This window comes from Limanda limanda, chromosome 6 (genome assembly GCF_963576545.1).
Source record: "Limanda limanda chromosome 6, fLimLim1.1, whole genome shotgun sequence".
Taxonomy (NCBI): Eukaryota; Metazoa; Chordata; class Actinopteri; order Pleuronectiformes; family Pleuronectidae; genus Limanda; species Limanda limanda.
In genome coordinates, this window is record NC_083641.1 from 3,540,001 (window position 1) to 3,561,507 (window position 21,507).

Below are 21,507 nucleotides of genomic sequence, written 5' to 3' on the forward strand. Positions count from 1 at the left end.
TCAGTCCCTCACCAACATGCATTTCTCTATACAAGGACATTTGTTATACGTGTTCACAGCAGCCACCTCAAACCTCCTCTTAGTCACATGTAACTCTCCCTCAGGACGAGTCTGGATTTATTAAATAACATCAGAAAGAGATGGTAGCTGTCACTTGAATTGGCCTTAGGTCACTCCTCTGTATTTCATAGAAAGAGTAATATTTGATATGAAACAAGCACAATAAGAAGTTCTGTATGGATGAACACCATTGTAACCAGTTGATCTAAAAGGTAGCCTCCTTCTTTACTGCACCAAAGATATCTGCATCCAGATACTCATTAGATGGCGTTTGGTGGAGTGAATGGTATCGCACAGTGGCTTCACCAGTCTTGTGTGGTGCAGATGTGGAGTAGAAGGGCAGCGTTAATCCTTTCCCGAGACTGACAGCATGTGGTTCACATATACCTCTCATCAAAACCACAGGTCACCAGTGGCGACCTCCAAAATGAAACCTGAAAGAGTTATTGCCAATCCGTCCACCTGGGATCAGCTGGGATGTGGAGTTAAAGCGAACGAAGGATGGAGGGAGGAAGGGGGGAATCACTGCAAAAAAAAAAATGAAAATGCTTTTGCCCTTGTAGTGACTCCATTAAGGAGCTTAGTAGGCAGAGAATTCACAATACCAGAGCGAGAGAGCATTGAGCTTAATGTCCACATGTGTGCATGCAAACACACACGCATACTTTACATGCACACATCGAGTTTGTGCACATATCCAAGCATCCCAGACAGTGAGTGGACACTGAGTGAGTTCAGAAAGAAGACATCAAATGCTGTTTAAGATGAATTAGTTCCAGACAGGGATAAAAAGATTATGAAGTCACCAAAAAACCCCAGTGTGGCTGGGACATCTTCTCCTTAAATTAAAAGAGTAACCTGCCAGTGCTGGGGTGGAGAGTGAGAGATGTAGGGGATAGTAAGGAAAACCAGCAAAGAAGGAAAATCTCATCATAGAGAATGAATTATATAATAGCATCCACACGCAAACCCACTTCTGTAATCTGTGGCTGGGCCCTCGGTGGATTCTTGTATTAGTTTTTTTTGTGCTAATGCCATCGCATAGCTTTAGATTATCGTACCTCACAGAGCATCCCCCACCTGTTCTTTCTCTTCCCTCTAGAGAATCTTTCTTTCTTCGCTTTTTTCTTTCAATTGCACTCCTAGGGCTCTTTGGCCCTACTTCCTCTTTTCTCTCTCTCTCTCTCTGAACTTATCCCCCCCAAAACCCTTCCCAATATACACACACATCCGCTACCCCCACCCCCAACAGGAATAATCTCCAGATTGTGTCTGTACTTTTCTATGAAGAGCCTTGTTTCTCTGCGAACAGTCCCACAAGGCATTTAAACTGTCCGTGGTTTACTGCGGCTCACTCGCTGCTGCCAAACGCTCCTGTCGAACTGGTTCACCCGGCAACTGCATTTCATTTGTGTTTCTCCTAATTGATTCAATTTTGACTTTTCATTTTGGCAAAAATGCCCCAAAAAGATTAATCATCAATTGCAAACCTATGTTGTTTACTTATGTTTCAAAAACATATACATGGCAGACATATAAGCACACCCACACCTTCTGCTCCCAGCAGACAGTGTTTGTTGTTCCCTTTGACTAATATGTTGCCTGTGTTACCACACAGGCGGTGGTGATTATACAAAAACATTATCCTAGCACAATTCCAAAAACGCCTCCTCCAACAATCATGCCCCACCCACCTATTTTTTTTTCTCCTGCTCTTCCTCTGTATCTAACAGTGGATATCTTGCATTAAAGGGGTGTCTTTCATTTTCAAAGCTATAATTATGGATGTTCAGTTAATTTTCAGAATGAAATGGGCACAGTAACGTAAAAAAACAACATAAGTTCTGCATCTGACGTGAGAAATCCTGCTCAATCTAGTACCTTCATATGCATCCACTTTAAAAAATATGCACATGTATGCAGACGCACACACACACACACACACACACACACACACACACACACACACACACACACACACACACACACACACACACACAATACTGCTGCTCCCCCTGTAGTCTGCATTGTTCAACTTCCAGAGAAATTAAAATCCCATGCACAGTGAGGCTCTCTTTTAATGAAACCTTGAACACTGTTTACATGGCATTTGGAGAGGATGAGTTGAATAAAAATAGATGTAGAGGAGAGGTGGGAGTTGGATATAGCTCAATAGGTAGAGCTGGTGTGTGGGTTAGTGAGCCAAAGCAAATAAAAACGATCAGGTGATGGAATAGAAAAGCAAACAATTCAGACATTGCGGATGAAGAAGGTGAAAAAAGAGGAAATTTAACCACGAAAAGGCATAAGAGTGTGGGGATAATGAGGAAGAGGAGGCAGAGGACAGGAAATAATTTGCCAGGGATCGATGAGGAGCGTGAGTCTTGGAGAGATTGGAAGATGTGGTGATAAAAAGAAGAGGGGAGAGGAGAGGAAGAACAGCTGTGGTTCCTTTACCCAGAAAACACAACACAACCTCTCCCTCGCACCACCACCACCAACAACCTTTTTTCCCCCCTCCCTTCTCTCCTCCCTCCTTTCATTCTCCCCTCCACTCAACTCCCCCCTGCTAGTTACCACGGCAACAGGCGATGGGCAGAAAACGAGAGAGAAGGGGGCCGACTGGAAGCCAAGTTAACTGAAGAGCAGCATATTTCTGCTGAGGAGGCGAGCAGATTTGTTGTTGCACCAGTTACGATTGTAGCTTAGTCGCCTCAGTGAGCTTAATGCTTACTTTATGCAAAAGAAATCCTGAAGTAAAGTTCAGTGAAACAGCAAATTATGCCAAATAGGCCATCTATGTTATCCTGCTGTGTGGAAGCTGCTTAGAAGATAATTCAGTGAAGAAAAACACATGAAGAAACACAGGCTCGACTGCTGTTCCAACATCGCAGACAATGAAGGTTCTTTACCAAATGAGACACATAATCCATTTTAAAATCCATATCCAGCATCCCGTCATTTAATCTTGCTGTAAACATAGCATTTTTGTGAGATGTTCAATTTCCTCTATTTCCTGATCGGAATCCTGAATGATTAATTCGAAAATGCAGCCCCTTGGCTGACCGGCTAATCCCTCTCAGAGCATCACCTTTAGTCTCCATCAATACCTGTTCCTGATTTTCTCTGCATCTCTTCCCTCACCGCTTTTTCCTGCACGTCCATCAGTGACGATGCTCCGTTTCTACTCTCACTTGCGTCTCTGACCTGTATCTCTGTTTGAACTAACATGGACTAATTTTAGCTGAAGTTATAGAAATAAGTAACGGCGTCAGGCTAAGATTTCTAAAAAAAACGAACCTCAAACAGATTTTCTTATAATAGAGAGAGAGACTTTATCGGACTACATCTGCCCAGCCTCATGGTATAAAGTCTGTAGAAATCCAGGAGAAGTCGTTGTGTGAACACAGCAGGGGGTTGCACACATCTAAAGCGTGAGAGACGCAAAAATGAAAAAACTACAAAAAATTTAAAAAATATCTCTGGGTGAAAAGCACTGTCATTAACATAGAAGACACTGAAGGAAATGTGAAGAGAGTTTGTGGAGATAAGGGCTGACGATGGTGTCTGTTTATTGGGAAGAAAATCCTGTGACCTAAGCAGCGGAGTTAGTACGTCACTTTCTGCCTCTGCCTGCTTCGCCCGGCTGCTCCACCTCTCGCCTGAGGATTTGTTGCTGTTGCGAGCACGTCTGTGTAGAGTGTTGTGCATGTGTGAAAGGCAAACTGCAGGTAAACTCTGAAGCCAGTTCTCTGGATTTTACCCAGAGGTCGGGTCTGAAAAAGGTTTAATTAGCACAACCAATCATTTCATTCGGTCCAAATAAAATAATTGGCTGGCGTCCCTGTCTGTCACTTCCCGACCTGCATGCACCTTGCTCATGCTCTCAGCCATAGAGACGAACACCACTGAAGCAGAGACGATAGCCTGAGTAGATTTGACAAGAGGGCTGATGGGATGGGGTAGGATGTCTTTCAAAGTGTTGCTACCTCTTGCAAGCTTTTACAGGATTACCAACCCTAGCTTTAATGAATTCATGCTAAAGGCCCAAAGAAAATCTGAGAAACATTATGACTTCTGTTTTCTTCACAAGCAACACATAAGCTTGTATCAGCAGTTTCACACTCCTTAACCCTTTGGAGTCTGAAGTAATTTTTTTGATTTTGCCTTTATATCTATTGTTCAGTACAACATTGCCTACAGACAATACATTTTTCACTTTGACATAGATATTGGCCACATCACAGGATTGAGCACCCTGCAGATTCCAAGGGTGTTAACACTGGTCTAACTTAACCAAATCTTAACAATAGAAACAATAAATCTTTAAATTATTATATGAAATGTTTTTGTCGAGGTAATGTGCGCCATTAGAGTCACTAAACTTGTATGCCTTGGTCATTATCGCATTTCATTAAAATGTTTCCCCTTCTTTCTTCTTTGTTTAAAGCTAGGGTTGTTTATCCTGGAAAAGCGAGTAAGAGCAGGCTCCACAAAAAAGCTACATGCCCAAGACACATGAACATGCACTGATAACTGCTAGAAGACGACTTTTGGCTATCGTCTCTTCTTCAGTATGTCTCTCCAGCTGCAAAGTAACAACTTACCATCCCTACCTTTAATTTGAAAACTGCTAAATAAAATATATATTAGGAGAGCAACATACACCTGTGGTCAATTTATATACACACCTCTCTTTCTCTCTCAGTGTTGCTTTGCAAGAGTTTATCAATAGCAAGTTCACTGCAGGTCACCATGCAGGCACCAGACTCACACAAGAGCCCTGACACACACACACACACACACACACACACACAGAAGGGACATTCCAGTGCTTTAGGCGAGTGAGAGAGAGAGTGAGGGGGCTGCGTTCTTCCCTGCTGACAGACCTTTATCCTGCATGGCCACCCATGTCCGAACACACAAGTGCAAATTGACACACACACACACACACAGACATTCACCACCACACTCCCATGCTAAGACCAATATAAGAGCTATACGCGGTGTAACTGAATATGGACTGAATTCTCTCAGCTCACACAGGATGAGGACACCTCTGTGCACATGTGCACAAACACACACACACACACACACACATTTTAATCAGGAACGCGCACACTCTCCCAGCTGTTGCAGGGCGTTACAAAGCCGATTGTGTCTGACATTGACGGGTTTTAGTTCCATCCTCTGGGGAGAAGATGAAAATGAATTTCTATCATAGCGAGCAGTTCTAATGGTTTTATCACGGTCTAGTCTGGTTAAACTTTCCAGTCCAATCAGGTGGGGTCAGAGCCTCTGGTTCAGTTTGGGTCAGCCCAGATAAATCAGAGAAGTTTAATTACAGTGGAACAAAATTCAAGAAGTAATGTATTCAAAGCAAACAAAATGTCCACTCTATAAACTCCACAGAAGTATAATTCAGACGTCAGACTCAGATTTTTAAATGCAAACTTAAGACTTGTTTATTTTAGTCCGCCGTTCGATTGAATTTTATCTATTTGTCCATTTGTTGACATTTTAACCTGTTTTATTATTTGTTATATTTTGTATTCATTTTCTCTGTTGTCAGATTATTTTACTTCCAATGCTATGCTGAAGTAAACTATGTTCTATTTGGTATTTCATTTTTTTTTTACATTTGTATTCATGTATTTAATTATGTATATCTCTTATATATATGTATATCTAACTGTTAATTTTTGTTCCCACTAGTTTTTTTAATCGTACTGTTTGAATTTTTGTCTAAATTTTGCTTCCAGGGTTCTTTGTCACATTTTTCCAAGGCTTTAAGTGATAAAAAAACAATATAATATTCCATGAAAAAGTCCAAAGCCTTAGCCTTTGCATAACAATTTCACATGATATTACCTTAATCTGTTGTAAGTGTGCACATGAACAGATTTCATGTTCTTCATGATATACTGTAGTCCCTGTGTGTAATCCTGCCTCTGTGATCTGCTAAAATGGAAATCTAATAATAGTATATTCTAATACTGTTCACTTATCCATCCATCCATCCATCCATCCATCCATCCATCCATCCATCCATCCATCCATCCATCCATCCATCCATCCATCCATCCATCCATCCATCCATCTCTCTCTCTCTCTCTCTCTCTCTCTCTCTCTCTCTCTCTCTCTCTCTCTCTCTCTCTCTCTCTCTCTCTCTCTCTCTCTCTCTCTCTCTCTCTCTCTCTCTCTCTCTCTCTCTCTCTCTGTAAGCACACATGTATAGACAAAGGAATTTAAGTGGTGTGTTGATGAATGTGAACTAAAATTGAAAATTGTAGCTAATGGCTCAAAGACACAGACACATACAGCATGTGCACATGAACACACACTGAGGGGATTGGGATTATATACCATTTCATTAGTAATCTATAAAGAAATCCATTAGGAAGTCAATTTACCTGACCTAAGACTGTAAATGCTTTTTTGATTAGCATTTTTTCAAACATGAATAATGAACAGAAGGATCCCAGGAGAAGGTTAAGAGTATTAAATGTCTTATGTATTAAACCAATGCACTGGTTCATAAGTGCACTATACACAAGGGTCTACAAGTCCGTTTATAACTGTTGCAGTTACCTTGGCAACAGATTAGGAGGTTTTTGAGCCCAGACATCAAAAATAGACTTTTTAAATCTTTTCACAGAGATCTTCCGAAACGGAACAATGGAGGGAACAAAGGAAGTGTCCCAAGTGGTCACCATGGCAACAGACCAACTAGTTGGAGCATTGGTTTTCAGGGAGGTTGTAAGGTTGTGATGGAGGGGTGAGAAATGAGCGGGACTGAAGAGGAAGAGAACGAACCCGTGGGCGGGAAACGAGTGAGACAGAGAGAGAGAGAGTGACATAGGGAGTGAGAGAGACGATGGGCGTAATCCGGATTAAATCGGTGGGTTTTGGACAATCTCGAGTCAGGACGGCTTCGCCCGTGCCAACATCCCACCCACTGCGTCTCTCTTGTGCCAAGCTCCAACCCAAATCAGCAGCTCTGGCACATGCAGGGAGCCTCCATGACACACAAACAGGCAGCACATAGCTGCACAGGGAACATCCCAAACACTGTCACTCACATGAAAAACACTCTTTACCTGTGGAAACCACTAATGATTCACTTACATCCCATTTACACTCACAAATCTTCTTTCTCTATTTTTTCTTTCAGAACCTTTAAAAACTAAACTGACAGTAAAAATCTAATTTTCTTAATTCGCTTATTTTGCACAAATATTAAAAACTTGTGAATTGGTTAAGGATTGGTCAACAATGCCAATGGTGTCTTTGGTGAATGATTGAGTCTTCTGTGCATTTAACATCTGGAATTAATAGGTCACTTATCTGGTAATTCTGCAAGTATAATTAAATGGGAGGCATTAGTATGGCTTGAGATTTGCTAAAGGTCCCAACCCTTGAATTTAAGTATACCAGCTACCACCCTTGTGCCCTGACCTGCTATAGCTGGTGATGAATCAATTAATATTTAATTCACCCTTCAGCTCAAAAAGGAATAACTGGTCAAACAATCTTTTAAGGCATAGTTCACATGACTGAACATCACTTGCTCATCATCTTTTTCTTACACTTAAGAAATTACATAATCCAACGTTATTTCTTGATGATGGAAACAATAGCTGCCTAAGCAGTTGTACCACAAGGTCCAGTCTTGCTCAGTCTATTGAGTTAATCAGATATCCGATCAAATATGCTGTTTGTTAAAAAAAAAGAGACAGCCAGAAGTGACGAAACAATAGAATAATATTTAGGTCAATGGCTAACATCAGCTACCATAAACTATTGGTCATAAAAAGATCCCAGCATTATGTTTTATTATGAGTTCCACGTTGAATTTGCGAGAGTAAAGATTTGTCATTTATTCTGTTAGGAGTCAAATAGACATTCCCTCAGTTGGCAGTACCTAGGGTCTGATCTTTTAATCGGAAATTTGAGATCAAACATTGAATAGAAATCCTTCAATTTCTCAGAAATTTGAACCCCAACGATCTGTTCATGAAGTATAACTCGGTGTTTACCTTGTACGAATGTAAAAATGTCCCTTTAGCGGAGTTATACCTAATTTCATGTCTTTTGTGTTCATATGCAAATTAATGTTGATAATCACGATTACAACCGATGGTGTCCAAACTCTGACGGTGCTTTTGTCAGATCAAATGGAGACACACAATGCAATTAAGCACAACACAAACATATATAAAATAGGTCAATATAAATTCTGTAGTCAAGTGGCCATGCCCACTGGCAATTTACTAACTATTAATTGTGAGAAAATATGTAAATCTATAATTTTATTAATCAGTTCTTTATTTTGGTTAATTATTTTTGAATTGACTGCTGTAGCCTCACAACCTGAAACTTTTACTTTGAGGGTGAGATGTATCTGTTTCTGTCTTTTGATTTACTTGTTAATTTTTCATTGTGCAAATTGGATATAGAAATTAGTTGATGCTGAGTTGCATTTAATTGTATTGTATTTCTTCATTTGATGCCAAAATGTTGCAGAAAAAGATCCCGCCCGTCAACATTCATTTGCATCTGGACACTAAAGACAAATAGTCAATTCCCCCTAAGGGGACATTTTTCTATGTGAAACATGTTCATATGTATTTGAATTAAACTTCATGAACAGATCATCAACACTTCTTTGACAGCCTCAATCTGTTTGGCAGAATCATGTGATATAGTAAAAAGCTCCAGGTACTGAGTGAACTTTACGGTGAGATTGAATTTGAGCTCATGTTTTAGGCAGATTTGACATTATCTAACAAATCCAGCATGTAGACACATTGTGACCCTCTAGCATTATGATCACAAATTGGCAACTCTCAAATCTAATTTCCTAAAACTCCTCTGTTTGGAGTCAAACCTTAAGTGGTACGTTCTATCTGACGCTCTGACTCTACTGTCCACCATCTGATTGGACGTGAACGCAGCCTCATCCTCCCAAGAAACGTCACAGAGATGCCTGTCGGGAAACACAGCTTCTTCTAGTGACTTCGCAGCCAAACTGCATGAGTCCTGCTGATGTCACTCTATAGTCTACAGGTTGTGAAGGCTAAATGTATCTGTTTCACACCACGCCACAGCTCTGTCTACCAAGTAGCTTTTTATAATTGGCCAAGGGAGCTATGTGATTGTAGCATATTGCCAAGAGTCAAACACGCTCCTTGCAGCTTGACTTCACTGCTTAATTGAAGAATCTGCAAATGGGATCATGTGTGTGTGTGTGTTGTGAGGTCTGAATGCATTGTCACATTCTGTCTGCTTGCTCATACAATTAGCTGTGAAGATGGGGACTGTGACACTTTTGGCAGGATCTCTGTGTGTGTGTGTATGTGTATGTTTCTGTCCCTGAGTAATGAGTAAATATAGTAACCACGCTGCAAGTTGGCTTACGCACATGTTTGTCTATTTGGACGACCATCTGTTTATGTGTGTGAGTGCGCACGCACGTGTGAGGAGGCAGTGAATCAGATGTGTTGTTTTTTTTTGACAGTGTGTTGGTCCTGGTGGAGGTGGTGTGTTTCAGCCAAGGTGTTTGACTGGTGCGCGCCAGCCATTTTTTATTCATGTTGAGTCAATCACACTGTGCAGAATCTGATACTGCCTCTGAGGAAGAGTTGTACGCACACACACACACACACACATACACACACACACACACACACACACACACAAAAACACACTCCAATATGCTCAAAGAGATTGTACGAAGGCTGTCCAAGGAGCTACAGTATTGATCGACAGAGATTATTCAAAGCTTTGCAGTTGAATCATGACATGGAGAGTATATGTGCTTTGTCTCTCTCGGTTAAAGACATTCATATTCAAAGATTCTGTTATCCAACAGTTTCATATTTGTTTATTTAAAAATAAACAATCCAGGATTATGGAATACTTTCTTTGACATAGTGATAGGGCATTTTGACGTATTTTTCGTTAATTTCTCAGTGAATAATAAATGAGTCTTTATGAATAAAATGTCAGTTTTTTATTCATGTCTAAGGGACAGATTTAATCATTTTTTACATTTGAGGGTAGTTCCATATGGAAAATGTAATGAATATAAATGTGGTTTCATAAGGGGACTGTTTGACCTCGGCAGAGGTATACTGAGTGACCTAGCTATTCATAATTTTTTTATTGTTTTTTCTCAGAAGTCATATACAATGAAATGAAAACACTTAAATTACACTCTGAGCAACAAAGAGCCACAGTGCAGCGCCTAGGGACCAACTCCAGTTCTGTATTATATCAGATATGAGCTTGTTTGTTCAGACAGTTTTCCAGCACTGTTCTTCATGTTGCAATGTTCATGTTGTGAGGAAGAAGAGTTTGCACATTTTCTGGTAATAGGTCATTTTTCATTTTGTTCATAGCCAGCCTTTATCATGCTCAGCTGATGAGGTTGAAGTAGCCATCCACAGAGCCCTGGTTTGGCTGCAAATGTCAATTTCAGGCATTGCTGGGCTAATGGAACAGAATAAACTCAAATTTTGTCACTCCAATATTTCTCTATTTTTGTCTCAGTGGTGTTCTACTTCCTCTTTATCATCAGACACAGGATGTGTGAGCACTAATATCTCCTGCTCCCACTTTTTTTCTGTTGGTGACTTGACAGTGTCCTCTTGCATGGCTTGCTGCCAGCTCATCTTCCACCTCCCTAACGGTTTATGGCTGGTGCAGATGTTCAGCCAGGCGGACGATCTCAAAATCAAATAGCATCAATTAGGCAAATTCGCAGATGTATGACTTAATTTAATATTTAATAATATTAGTCTAACCTCAAAATAAACAAGGTCCTTCTCTGTCTCAAGGAATTCCAGATAGTAGCCATTGTATAAGATGATGGAGTCTCTTCTCTCCTGCAGTTGTTGTGAAATTGCAAAGTGCCACTTGGCCTCATATACATAACGATGAACTCTTCTGTGGCATCTGTAATCTCGATGTCATATGATGTGGGGACTGGACATCACCCTGGACGTACATGGAACTGTTTATACAAGACTAACACAGTCAAGACAGAGAAGCTCATTTTTCGGAGGAGATATAGAATATTATTTATTTTCATTGTTTAGCCGTTTTCAGAAATGAACTCCTAAAACTTGTGACTGGATAGTTTCTGGAGTGTGCCTTACACATCACCAATTCTGCAAGAGATTGTCTAGGTCAGCTGCGTTCACAACAACAGGACAATGTCCGGAACACTCGGGGTAAGGGGAGGCACCAGTATGGAGCATGCAGGAGGAAGGACATGATGTACAGTATAAATTCCATTGCTGAACTATGACATCTCTTTTTCATCCTGGTATTTTTTAGGTTTTCCAGTTCAGCAACCGTTGCATTGCACACGAATTTTACTGCTCTAGCCTCACATGGACACATCACACTAAGACATTTTACCCGGGGGCTGGCAGGAAAGGTTCTGGAAAATGTCCAGAGCAACAGACTTGGCCATTAATGTTCTCACATACAGCACCTTTGGAAAATTTCAGGAAAATGTGTGGATTACAGTGCATGTCTAGAAGCAGCTCACGCGTTGTTGTGAGCTGGACGGCGACATGCTCAACCATACAAAGTATAAGAGCAAAGATCCTCCACTTGTTAATAGGTAATAAAAAAGCAAAATGTCTATGATATGAGGGCACGATAGACGTGATACATTGTCAAGATATTGTTGTCATGGCAACAAAACCTGCATGCACTGCTTTTTCTGAGTGCTGGGATGAATCTCTGCTCTGTGCCCTGCCAGAGAGAAATGGCTCTGTGGACACACTCCCTCAGTGGCTCTTACACTCTCACCTTGTTCATTAGAGGCTTAAGGCAAGTGTGAGGATGTAGCCAGTGATGGGAGTAGCGCTGGGTGGGGACGAGAAGAATAAATCAATGGCAGAAGGAGCATCCTTTTCATCTTCAAAGAGTGAGATGGAGTGAGATAAAGTGTGGAGGCAGAGTGAAATAGGGAGAAATGCATAGAGCTGTGCAGAGCAGCAGGCTGTTATCAGGACATCAGCAGACAAACACACAGCTCAATCAATCTCAAATGTTAACATAAAGATTCCAGCATAGGAACGCTGTTAGTCATGTGTAATAAAAGCAGATTGTATAAATAAGACAATGAGCTGCAGCCACGGGCCCACAAGAATAGACCCAATGGATCAAACATCAAAAGAAGCAGCATTGCTTTGTTCCCAATAAAGATCAAAGTTGGCTATTTGTTTTAATTATCCCTCGTATTTTATGTATTTTAGTGATGATCCAAAGATGCACATGAACACTGTAACATTAAAGTTGTAATGCTTTCGATTTTAATGAAGTTAGACCCTATTTTACATACTGCCATTTATTGTATTCACATTTAGTATATAGGGCAGTATGGCGGTGCAGTGGTAAGCACTATCGACTCCCAGTTTGGCAGCTCTTGTTCTGTGCAGTGTGAATCTCTATATATCCTGCCCCTCCATGGATAAGTGAGGGAGAAGTAGTAGAGATAAGTGGTACAGATAATGGACTAGATTATAGAATTAGTAGGTTTTCTTGACAGAAACCCCCATTCTGTGTTATGAATAAAGTTAGCACTAACTATTAGTGTTAATGTTTACCCTCACTTATTCATGCACCCTCGATTTAAAGTGCTTTCTCACGTGGCATCAGAAAAATCGGTTCCTGACCAGGAAAATTTGAATTAACACCACCTCAAGTCCGGACAAAATGATTTTTATACTATTATACTGTTTTCCAATACAGACGTTTTTATGAATGTTTTAAATTATTTATATGCCATTCAAATTTGATCCTTTTTGTTTGCTCTTCGTTATTATTCAAATATCAGAAAGAGGCGTCCGGGTTATTTGTAATTCAATAAAGACATAAATTCAACACAGGTTGATCACAGTATCCATGCTTTTTCCACTTTCCAACTTCAAGGCACATGAATTGACCAATTCATGTTGACCTGAAATAAGACCTTCTAAAGAGTCTTGTGTGGATGAAGATGGGTATATTACTGTCATCGCCATGTTAATGTCCATTAAAGATTTGTTCAAGGTGAAACTGTACTAACACCAGCTCACAGTGAGTGGAGAACATTAACCCAGTACAATTTCATTCTTATTTCAATCTAAATCACCTGCCTTATTGGACCTTATAATGACTGAAAAGTAATAAATAAAGATGGCATCTCATTTTATTTTTTATTATACTTCATTAACATATTCCTATATGCACATGTAATATGTATCACCTGTTAACCAACATCTTTACTCTGAGTGCTTTGCCTACCTACGACTGTCAGCGTGGTGTGAAAGTGATCTTGCAGAGACGTATAAAACTAGACTCCAGATAAATAATTCATTGAATCACTGCTATCATCGTGTGGTAATGCAGATGAGAGCAGGGGCTGCTTTTCTTCTTCATTGACGAGTTCAACTATTGATTTTCTGACAACATGGTGTAGAACTTGGCAGGTGAAATTTCTCAGTCCTTGAACATCAGACCTAACCTCAGGTCCCTGAAGGCATCAGCAGGGAAGCGTCGAAAAACTGGATCCTTAACGATAACTTGCTTTTATACCCCAAAAAGTAAAGTAACAGAATAATTACCAGTGGATTCACAATTTAAAGCGAGGTTTAGCTTTCAGCAAGATGAAACTAATGATTGCCTGGAAGCGTGAAAAAACTCATTAATAACTCTAAAAAGCTGTGGAATAACAAGCACTAATTAAATTAACATAACGCCAATGTCCTGACATTCTGTGCAAAGAATAAAACTTTGCTTGCAGCACATCCCGATGGCCCTTATGACTTGTGTAGAACACTCCAGACTGCTAACGTTCACCAGAATGTGGAGACCGTTCCTTGAATATGTAAATGTACATGTATCTAGTCTGTCGAGGGCTTTTATAAAAAGGAGGTGAGATGCTGATGGCCAACTATGATGCTTTTTTTGTGATAATGTGATAGCTTGAAATGCTTTCCAGTGTACAGATATGCCTCCACACCAGCGACGGCCAGTGGCCGGAAGAATCATGTTTTTGGGTTGTCCATCTGTACGTCTTTCCCATTCTTGTGAACACAAGCAAAATCTCACAAACCCCTTGAGAGAATTTCTTCAAATTTGGTATAAATATTCACTTGGGCTCCAAAATGAACAGATTCGATTTCAGTGGTAAAAGTAAAGGTCACGGTGACTCCATAATTGTTTTCATTATTATTAATAATCTTTGATCTCCTTGATTATCTGTGCTGAGCTGACTGTTGTCATACATCTATGTTTTTCACATTGTAAAACGTTTATTTTTTACAGAAAAGTATCCCAGTGAACAAATGCAAGACTAATATCTGAAATGTTCCGTTTTATATGAGGTTTTTTCTTTCTCCTGTGTGTGTGTGTGTGTGTGTGTGTGTGTGTGTGTGTGTGTGTGTGTGTGTGTGTGTTTGTGTGTGTCCAGGTTAAACAAACCCCCTGGTATCAACCTAACACTGACCTGCTCGGTCCTCCAGCGAGGTGCTAACACTAAACCTATAAACCTTGCTGAGTCACCCTGCTAGAGACAGCTTCTCTCTGGGACCCTGCAGGTGAAATTGTTCCGACCTCTGACCCCTTGGCCTGCTCTAATCCATTCATCTCTCTCTCTCCTGCGCTTTCTCGTCTCTATGACATTTGTGTTAGATAACATACATTTTCAAGAAAATGGTGTTTGGACCTTGATAGGAAAAAAGTTTCCCTACTGTTACAGATGAAGAAGTTAAAATTGACAAAAGATTGACCATAACACAAAATTAACAATGTCTGACAAGCATGCACACACACACACACACACACACACACTTGCAACAGGAGCTTAATCGAATACGCCATCGGCATGTAAACACCACGTCAACCCCGACCTCAGCATATGTGGACTGAGAGGATGAAGAGAGGGAGAATAAGCAGCTGAGACACAAAGAGGATGGGGGGCAGAGGGTGTGATGTGTAAACAGACAGAAATGAGATCTCAAGCTGCATAATTATGTGCAGTTGCTCGCTCTCTAACCTCAGCTACAACTCTGCGTCCCCAGCAGGTCCCTGTGGAGGCTGCTTGTAGCACTCAAGTCATAAAAGGCTGCGAGAAAGCCAGCAAAGAAGCAGCCTTTATTTCCTGCTCCCGGGGCTCATTTGTATCTCCGGCAGCACAGCTGTGGTGGATCAATCCCACTATCAGTGCTGACATAAACGTAAAAAATGCACCTCTGAGGCATCTTCCATATATAAACCTATCTTTGACAGTTCGATTATTTCGCCAGATGGTGTATGTAAAGGGTTCATCCGCAGCTGTATATTTGTTATAAAAAAAGTCCTGGATTACATGCATCTACGTCCCACTGGTGATTCATAATCTCCCTATGGAACACGTGAGGGCGTTTTAACAACCGGCCTCCTATGGCAGCACGGAGAAGGCACTGACATTACAGCCGACAGCATCCCGGGGGGCATTATATATGGATGGAGCAAGTGTGAAAGTAGAGACGGGTGGGACGAGTGAATGGATGTTGCAGATCGCACTTGGCCTTCTGTGTCTCTCGATAATCTCTCAGGGGAATCTATCACAAGTGAGGAGACGTCATGGCCACTTTCTCGCTTCCTTACTTTCCTTTCTCTTTCATGCGATATAGGAAACCTTTTCCGGATAATCCTCATGCTAAACAAACAAAATCATCTCTCACCTCCATGGGGAACGCTCCCCACAGGGGTTTGCTCAATAAAAGCATGATGATCTAAAGGTCATGTGATGACAGAGCTGTGACCTGTCGACAAACACAGGCGCACTGAGTCACATGTAAACACTGCTCACTAATAAATATTTGTTTTAGGTTTGTTTGTGTACTGCATTGTAGTGCTCTGAAAGAGTGTATTGCTCACACACACATACACACACACACACACACACACACACACACACACAGGCACACGCACACACATGCTTTCCTGGTTGAGCAGAGCGACAACACTTATTTGACTCAGGGGTACCATGCTGAGGATTCATGCTAAGCGACCTGACCTATGTTAAGAATGACTTGTACAGCTTCCGTAGCAACACACAGAGACACGCTCCTGATCACCTCATGTGAAGTGAACACTTGCAGAGCCACGCTGAGATACGAGCAAACCTTAAACCTTCTCATGTTCTTCAGGGAGGCCGCCGAGTGCTCCAAATGAGCTGCTGCTGCCTTGCAAGGACCACGTATAAGCTTCAAGGCTTAAAAAGCTCAGTATAGTTCATACAAAGTGCTTGTCTGATCATGTAAGTGCATTTGAAACCTGCTCCCACTGGCGGAATTGGAATTGGCTGCATCCGACAAATGACCCAAATTACTAGAGTGAGAATAAAGCACGATTGTGTCCGTGGAATTCACAGCGACTGAGTGTTTCTAAGATGGAACTGAATAAAACTAGATGAATACCAATATCTCAGCCTGAAAAGCTAGAGGAGCCAAGATGTCAACTTGGAAAGACAATGAGATCTGTAGGTTATAAGGGCTCATGACAGTGTCAGTGTTCGGTAAACGAAAAAACATGTGATCTAATAACAATCTCTTGCTGACAAATATCCGGATACAATTGTCTGGACATTTTCCAGAGCTTATGAGTGAAGTTATAATATTTTCAGGGTTTTATGTTTTCATACATTTTAATAAAAAGCATTCTATATTTAACTTTGAGAAGAAGAGTGGCTTTGAGGATGAAGTAATAACACCTGACTGCTTGTCAACAGCCACTATAACATATATCTCATTGTCTTCAAGGTGTCTAACCACTGCTTCTTTTCATCGAGAAAGAGTTAATACTATCCCTTATGATTACCATCAAGGTTTATTTTAATGGGTGTAAAAGTCAATGAGGTACTTTCAGCTTTAATCAGGCACTTAACATTCCAGTCACTGCAAACAATGAGCCTGTTTGTACTGCAAATAGACAGCCCTAAAGACCATTTCATTAAGTGCCCGGTCCACTTCCTATTCCATTACTGGAGATCAATCTCAAGGTGGTGGGAGGACGGACTTGCATGTTTAGCAGTCCCACTCAAACCAGTGGCAGCTCGGACATGGGACTGCAGCCTATGGGAGTGGGAGCACAGAGGCAGCATGAGTGATGTTTGGGCAGTAGTTAGGTAGACAGTGTTTCATCAGGGTTTATCCACAGAGGCTGTGTGTACCAACAGGCACCGAGATCCCCACAGAGCATCAGATGGTCCTGGGCAATCGATTTACACCTGGACCACTGCCCGTAATGGCAGGATTGAATCACAGGTAGCAGGTGAATACACACACACACACACACGCACACACACACACACACACTAGAGAGGACCAAAACCCATCCAAGCACGTGATATGTGAACAAAAAACTAACAAGGTTCACAGTCTACTCACACTCGCACATGCAAACACACACACACACACACACATTCACTCACATGCACAATCCGTGGCCGTAGAAGGGAATCTCTAGGGACGTCTGTAATCTTACACAAACAACGAGTGTTATATTCCCCCTAATGTGTGTGTGACTCATGTATGACAAATTGAGTCAGGCCTGCAGGCTGTTGTCATGGTGGGCTCATGAGAGCACACACGTTGGCACCGTCTCAGGAACAGCAACCTGTCCAACGCTTCCCCCCACGGCACCTGCGCTGACCAATGGGATGAGTGAAATGGCAGCAGAGGGACCAATAGGTTTCAGGATTGAGGGAGCATTAGTGTGCGGTTATAAAATTTCACGTCAGCCGTGATGGCCTAGATTAGACGGTTTTGAGTTGTGGAAAAGCCAGATGTAGAGATGGCACTTAACTGTGGAACGTACAGACTGTCACACAGAAACCAAAGCTATAAATGGCTGACTGGCTCTTCCCGACTAACACATTTTGAGAGGTAAATTAATACCGTGAATTCTATCCTCCTGAAGCAACTTTTTCCTCATGGACAAACTAGAAAAATTTCCTCTTAGTGAATGAAACAAGCAAAAATAGAAATAGTCTGATTTACAACAAACAGACCAGAGCACTTATAAGGAATTACTATGGAAACCATGAAATCCGTTTTCTTTGTAAAACCAGGATGTCGCTAGCAAAGTCGATTAATCTGTTTGGTTTACGGCTGTGGAGGTCAAGGCCAACAGAGCTCCTCTCCTACTTGCATCTTAACTAACCGACTAACATTTGATAATACAACAAGACTAAAAGACTTGAATACCATCCTCTAGCAGTAATAATCACTTGTACTTAATCTTGTTAGCATGGTAAAAGAGAACCACAAAATAACTGAGGCGTTTGGTCATTTTTACCTCAGCCCAGTAGGTTTTTTGTTATGTTGTGATTGTTGGATTTCTATGGAACTTGGTGGGAAACAGGACCTACTACACTTTAGCGCAAATTTGGACAAATAGATAACAAAATTTACCACTTTGTTCAACATTGTGAAAAGATTATTTTTTTGACAAATCATAGAATTCCCAGGTAATAATTAATGGATCTAGATGAACGGTACATAGGATTGAAATATATGAGTGCGTAAAATTTGGTGCAGCTTGATCGACAGTTGGGCGTTGGTTGCTGGAAAGATAAGACTGGAAATAAACCATTACAATTTATTCTGGATGCAGATTAAGGGGCGGGTGCAGGATTTTTCTTTTCATTTTCTTAGTTTTAAGAAAAATACATATTTTAAGTAACATTAAGGACCACTTCCCTTTGTCTTTCATGTTTTTACTGTTAGGTCTAGACAAAAATATGTATAGGAGTGTTCAGCCTTGGCGGAGGTGTGTGTCATGGATGTTTCATTGCAGTCCGTTCAATAGAGACATTTCAGTCTGGACCAAAGAGGAGACTGACAATTCAACATTGATATTTTGCAAACATGGATATGATATTGTTAAAATTGAACATGCAATCAGGTATTTGAACATTTGTTAGTTTTTTGTTGTTACATTTCAGCTCCTTCATCACTACTTCAACATTCAAGCCCTTCCACAGTGATTATCCTGGAGCAAACCACTCCTCCTCGCTAAAGAGTAACAGTTGATATAATCCTAATCTCTGAACTACCCAGTCACATAAAAAAAACTCCATCTATCCAATTAAAAAAGCACACCCTCCGTGTTCTCATAAATATACATTGTTTACAGTTTTACAGCTCTAAACATTGTGACAGACCTTTGGAAGAATTTCAAAATCTGTCATTCTTTGATTAACTGAAACTAAAAGTGTGTACATTAAGAAACATTACGAAAAAAATGTCTGTAAATTGCTCTGGATGAGTAAAAAATTATATAAAACTGTACATTGTGTTGGACCCCCTGTCTGTTTATTTTGATTAAAGTTTTGGACGGTTCCTCCCGTCATCAACATAATAACTGTCTGGACAACTGATATAATCTGCATGAGGAAGATCTGAGGATTTTCTCCGCCAGGAGTCCTGGTTGCCCTGCTTAGGTCATGACATGCAGCCCCATCTCGTGACGAGACAGTCCTCTTGGCTTCCTACCAACACCCTGCAGACTGAGGCCATGTGTCTGCTCGCTTGTCCGTGAATAACCGCTCCTCGCTGCCTTCGCCTTCACAGTCTTCATTAGTCTTTCTCCTGCTTTCTGCTTCCCGTCTTTTAGATCTCGCACAGATTCTACCGTTCTCCTCTTGACTTTGCCACCAGACTCTTTTTTTTCTCGATTGCTGTTGTGGATTTAATTTTTCTCTCTGTATCTTATCTTTCCTACTCTCGCTCAGGCCCTGCAGCAAATGTGACTAGTTTAGCTGCACTTCCAGTGTCTCATGAATGAGGGGAAGTGAACGCGGACCAATCATTCATCACAACACCGACTCTAACAGACCATTCCACCGACAGAACGCTCTCGGAACAAGGCTCCAAATCACTTTATTTTCTCGGCTCAACAAAATTCACACTCATCAGGAGAAGACGACTCATTCTCTGCCAAAACAGACAATAATTCTCCACATCATTTACTTCATAAACTGGCTGACATTTATTCACTCAATATTTAAAGAGTACTACTATCCAGAGTGAGTCTAAACCAACTTCAGGGGGTTGGTTTAAACTGCCAATTCTCTAATGAGCCCACACTGAACCTGCGGTTTTCAATGATGTCCCAAGAAAAGCCAGCCTCAGAAATATGTCCTTTACTAGATGTAAAATCATGTTTAATACTGTCTGTAGAGCTGATGTGCCTCAGTGGTAAAATCGCTCATGAATAATTGCTCCTTTTGCTGCCGACGTGAATGAGTTATTCAAACTAGACTACAAGTGCTCTCAGCATGCAGAAGAATGCATAAATTATAGCTGCGGTGACCTTGCGCTGGTTATTCGTTTTTTAGGTTGTGAAATGACTTCATACTTGACAGAGAAAGAAAGAAGAAGACAAGGGAGGAATGGAAGGGGGAGGGAACTGTGGGAACCTAAAATGAGGGATGCTCGGGCAATGAGATGTTCTCTGAGGCAGAGTTGGCAGTTAAGCGGGAGGAAAACAGAGGGAGAATTAAGAAATCGGAATGGAGAGGTAGGGCAGGAAACTTTGATTTTAGCCATTGTGGACGTCTAAGGTGAGATGTCCTCACACTGCTCTGATGTCCAAAGCCTCTGTGTGGGCTTACAGAGTCCCTCCTGGTTGCCTAACTCTCCCATCATGTCACTCAGAGGGATTAAAGAAGCTAAGCTAAAGCCCCCCTCACCCTGCCATCAGCCACTTTGGACCAGGAATCACTGACTCGAAGCAAGAAAGGATTCACATTCTGCATGCATAATAAACAGGGATTGGTACTCTATTGTTGTAAATACTGCATGTTTGTACGAATGTACAGTTAGAGCAAGCTATTACGAGGAAACACACACATCATAGAACCAAGCAATTTTAATCCACACACTCAAACATCCCGCCAGTGCAAGTATTGCTCTAAAGACCCCAGTCAGTCGCACAAGAGCTCACCTTCCGATCATAGTCGAGTGCTGCTGCACTGCAGCCTCCAGGAGGCGCTCTAGGATGGTCCACTCTCCCATGGCTGGAGTTAGGAGGCATCCACTGGGTACAGGAAATCAGGGCTGAGCCCACTTCTGATGGGCTGTCCAGTCAGCAGGAGCACCACTGATGGTCTCCACGTCCCTTCTTCAGTCTTCAAGGTAACTTGTTGCGTTGAGATGAGGTAGGGAGCGGTTTCAGGTGGTTTAGTTTAAGAGAAGAACCCAACAGGAAGCTGGAAGAACTTCAGTGACGCCTCATTGTGAGCGCCTTTTCTTCTTCACACACGCGCTCACAACTTCAACTGCACCTGAGATGATTGGACCGAGGCTTCGATGTGCTCGTCGCACACATGCACACTCTCGGTCTGTGTGTGCACCTGCTCACATGAGTGTGTCTTCCCACTTTCCTCCTTGTTTC

General features: G+C 41.4%; 1 protein-coding gene across 1 annotated transcript in view; it reads right to left on the reverse strand.

Moving 5' to 3' along the window:
- Positions 1-21,128, reverse strand: part of LOC133003856 (gap junction delta-2 protein) — a 25,248-nt gene extending 4,120 nt beyond the window's left edge. Inside the window, exon 1 of the mRNA XM_061073671.1 lies at positions 21,058-21,128. Coding sequence (XP_060929654.1) covers positions 21,058-21,128 — 71 coding nt within the window. The remainder of the gene's footprint in view (positions 1-21,057) is intronic.
- Between the last annotated feature and the right edge of the window lie 379 nt (positions 21,129-21,507).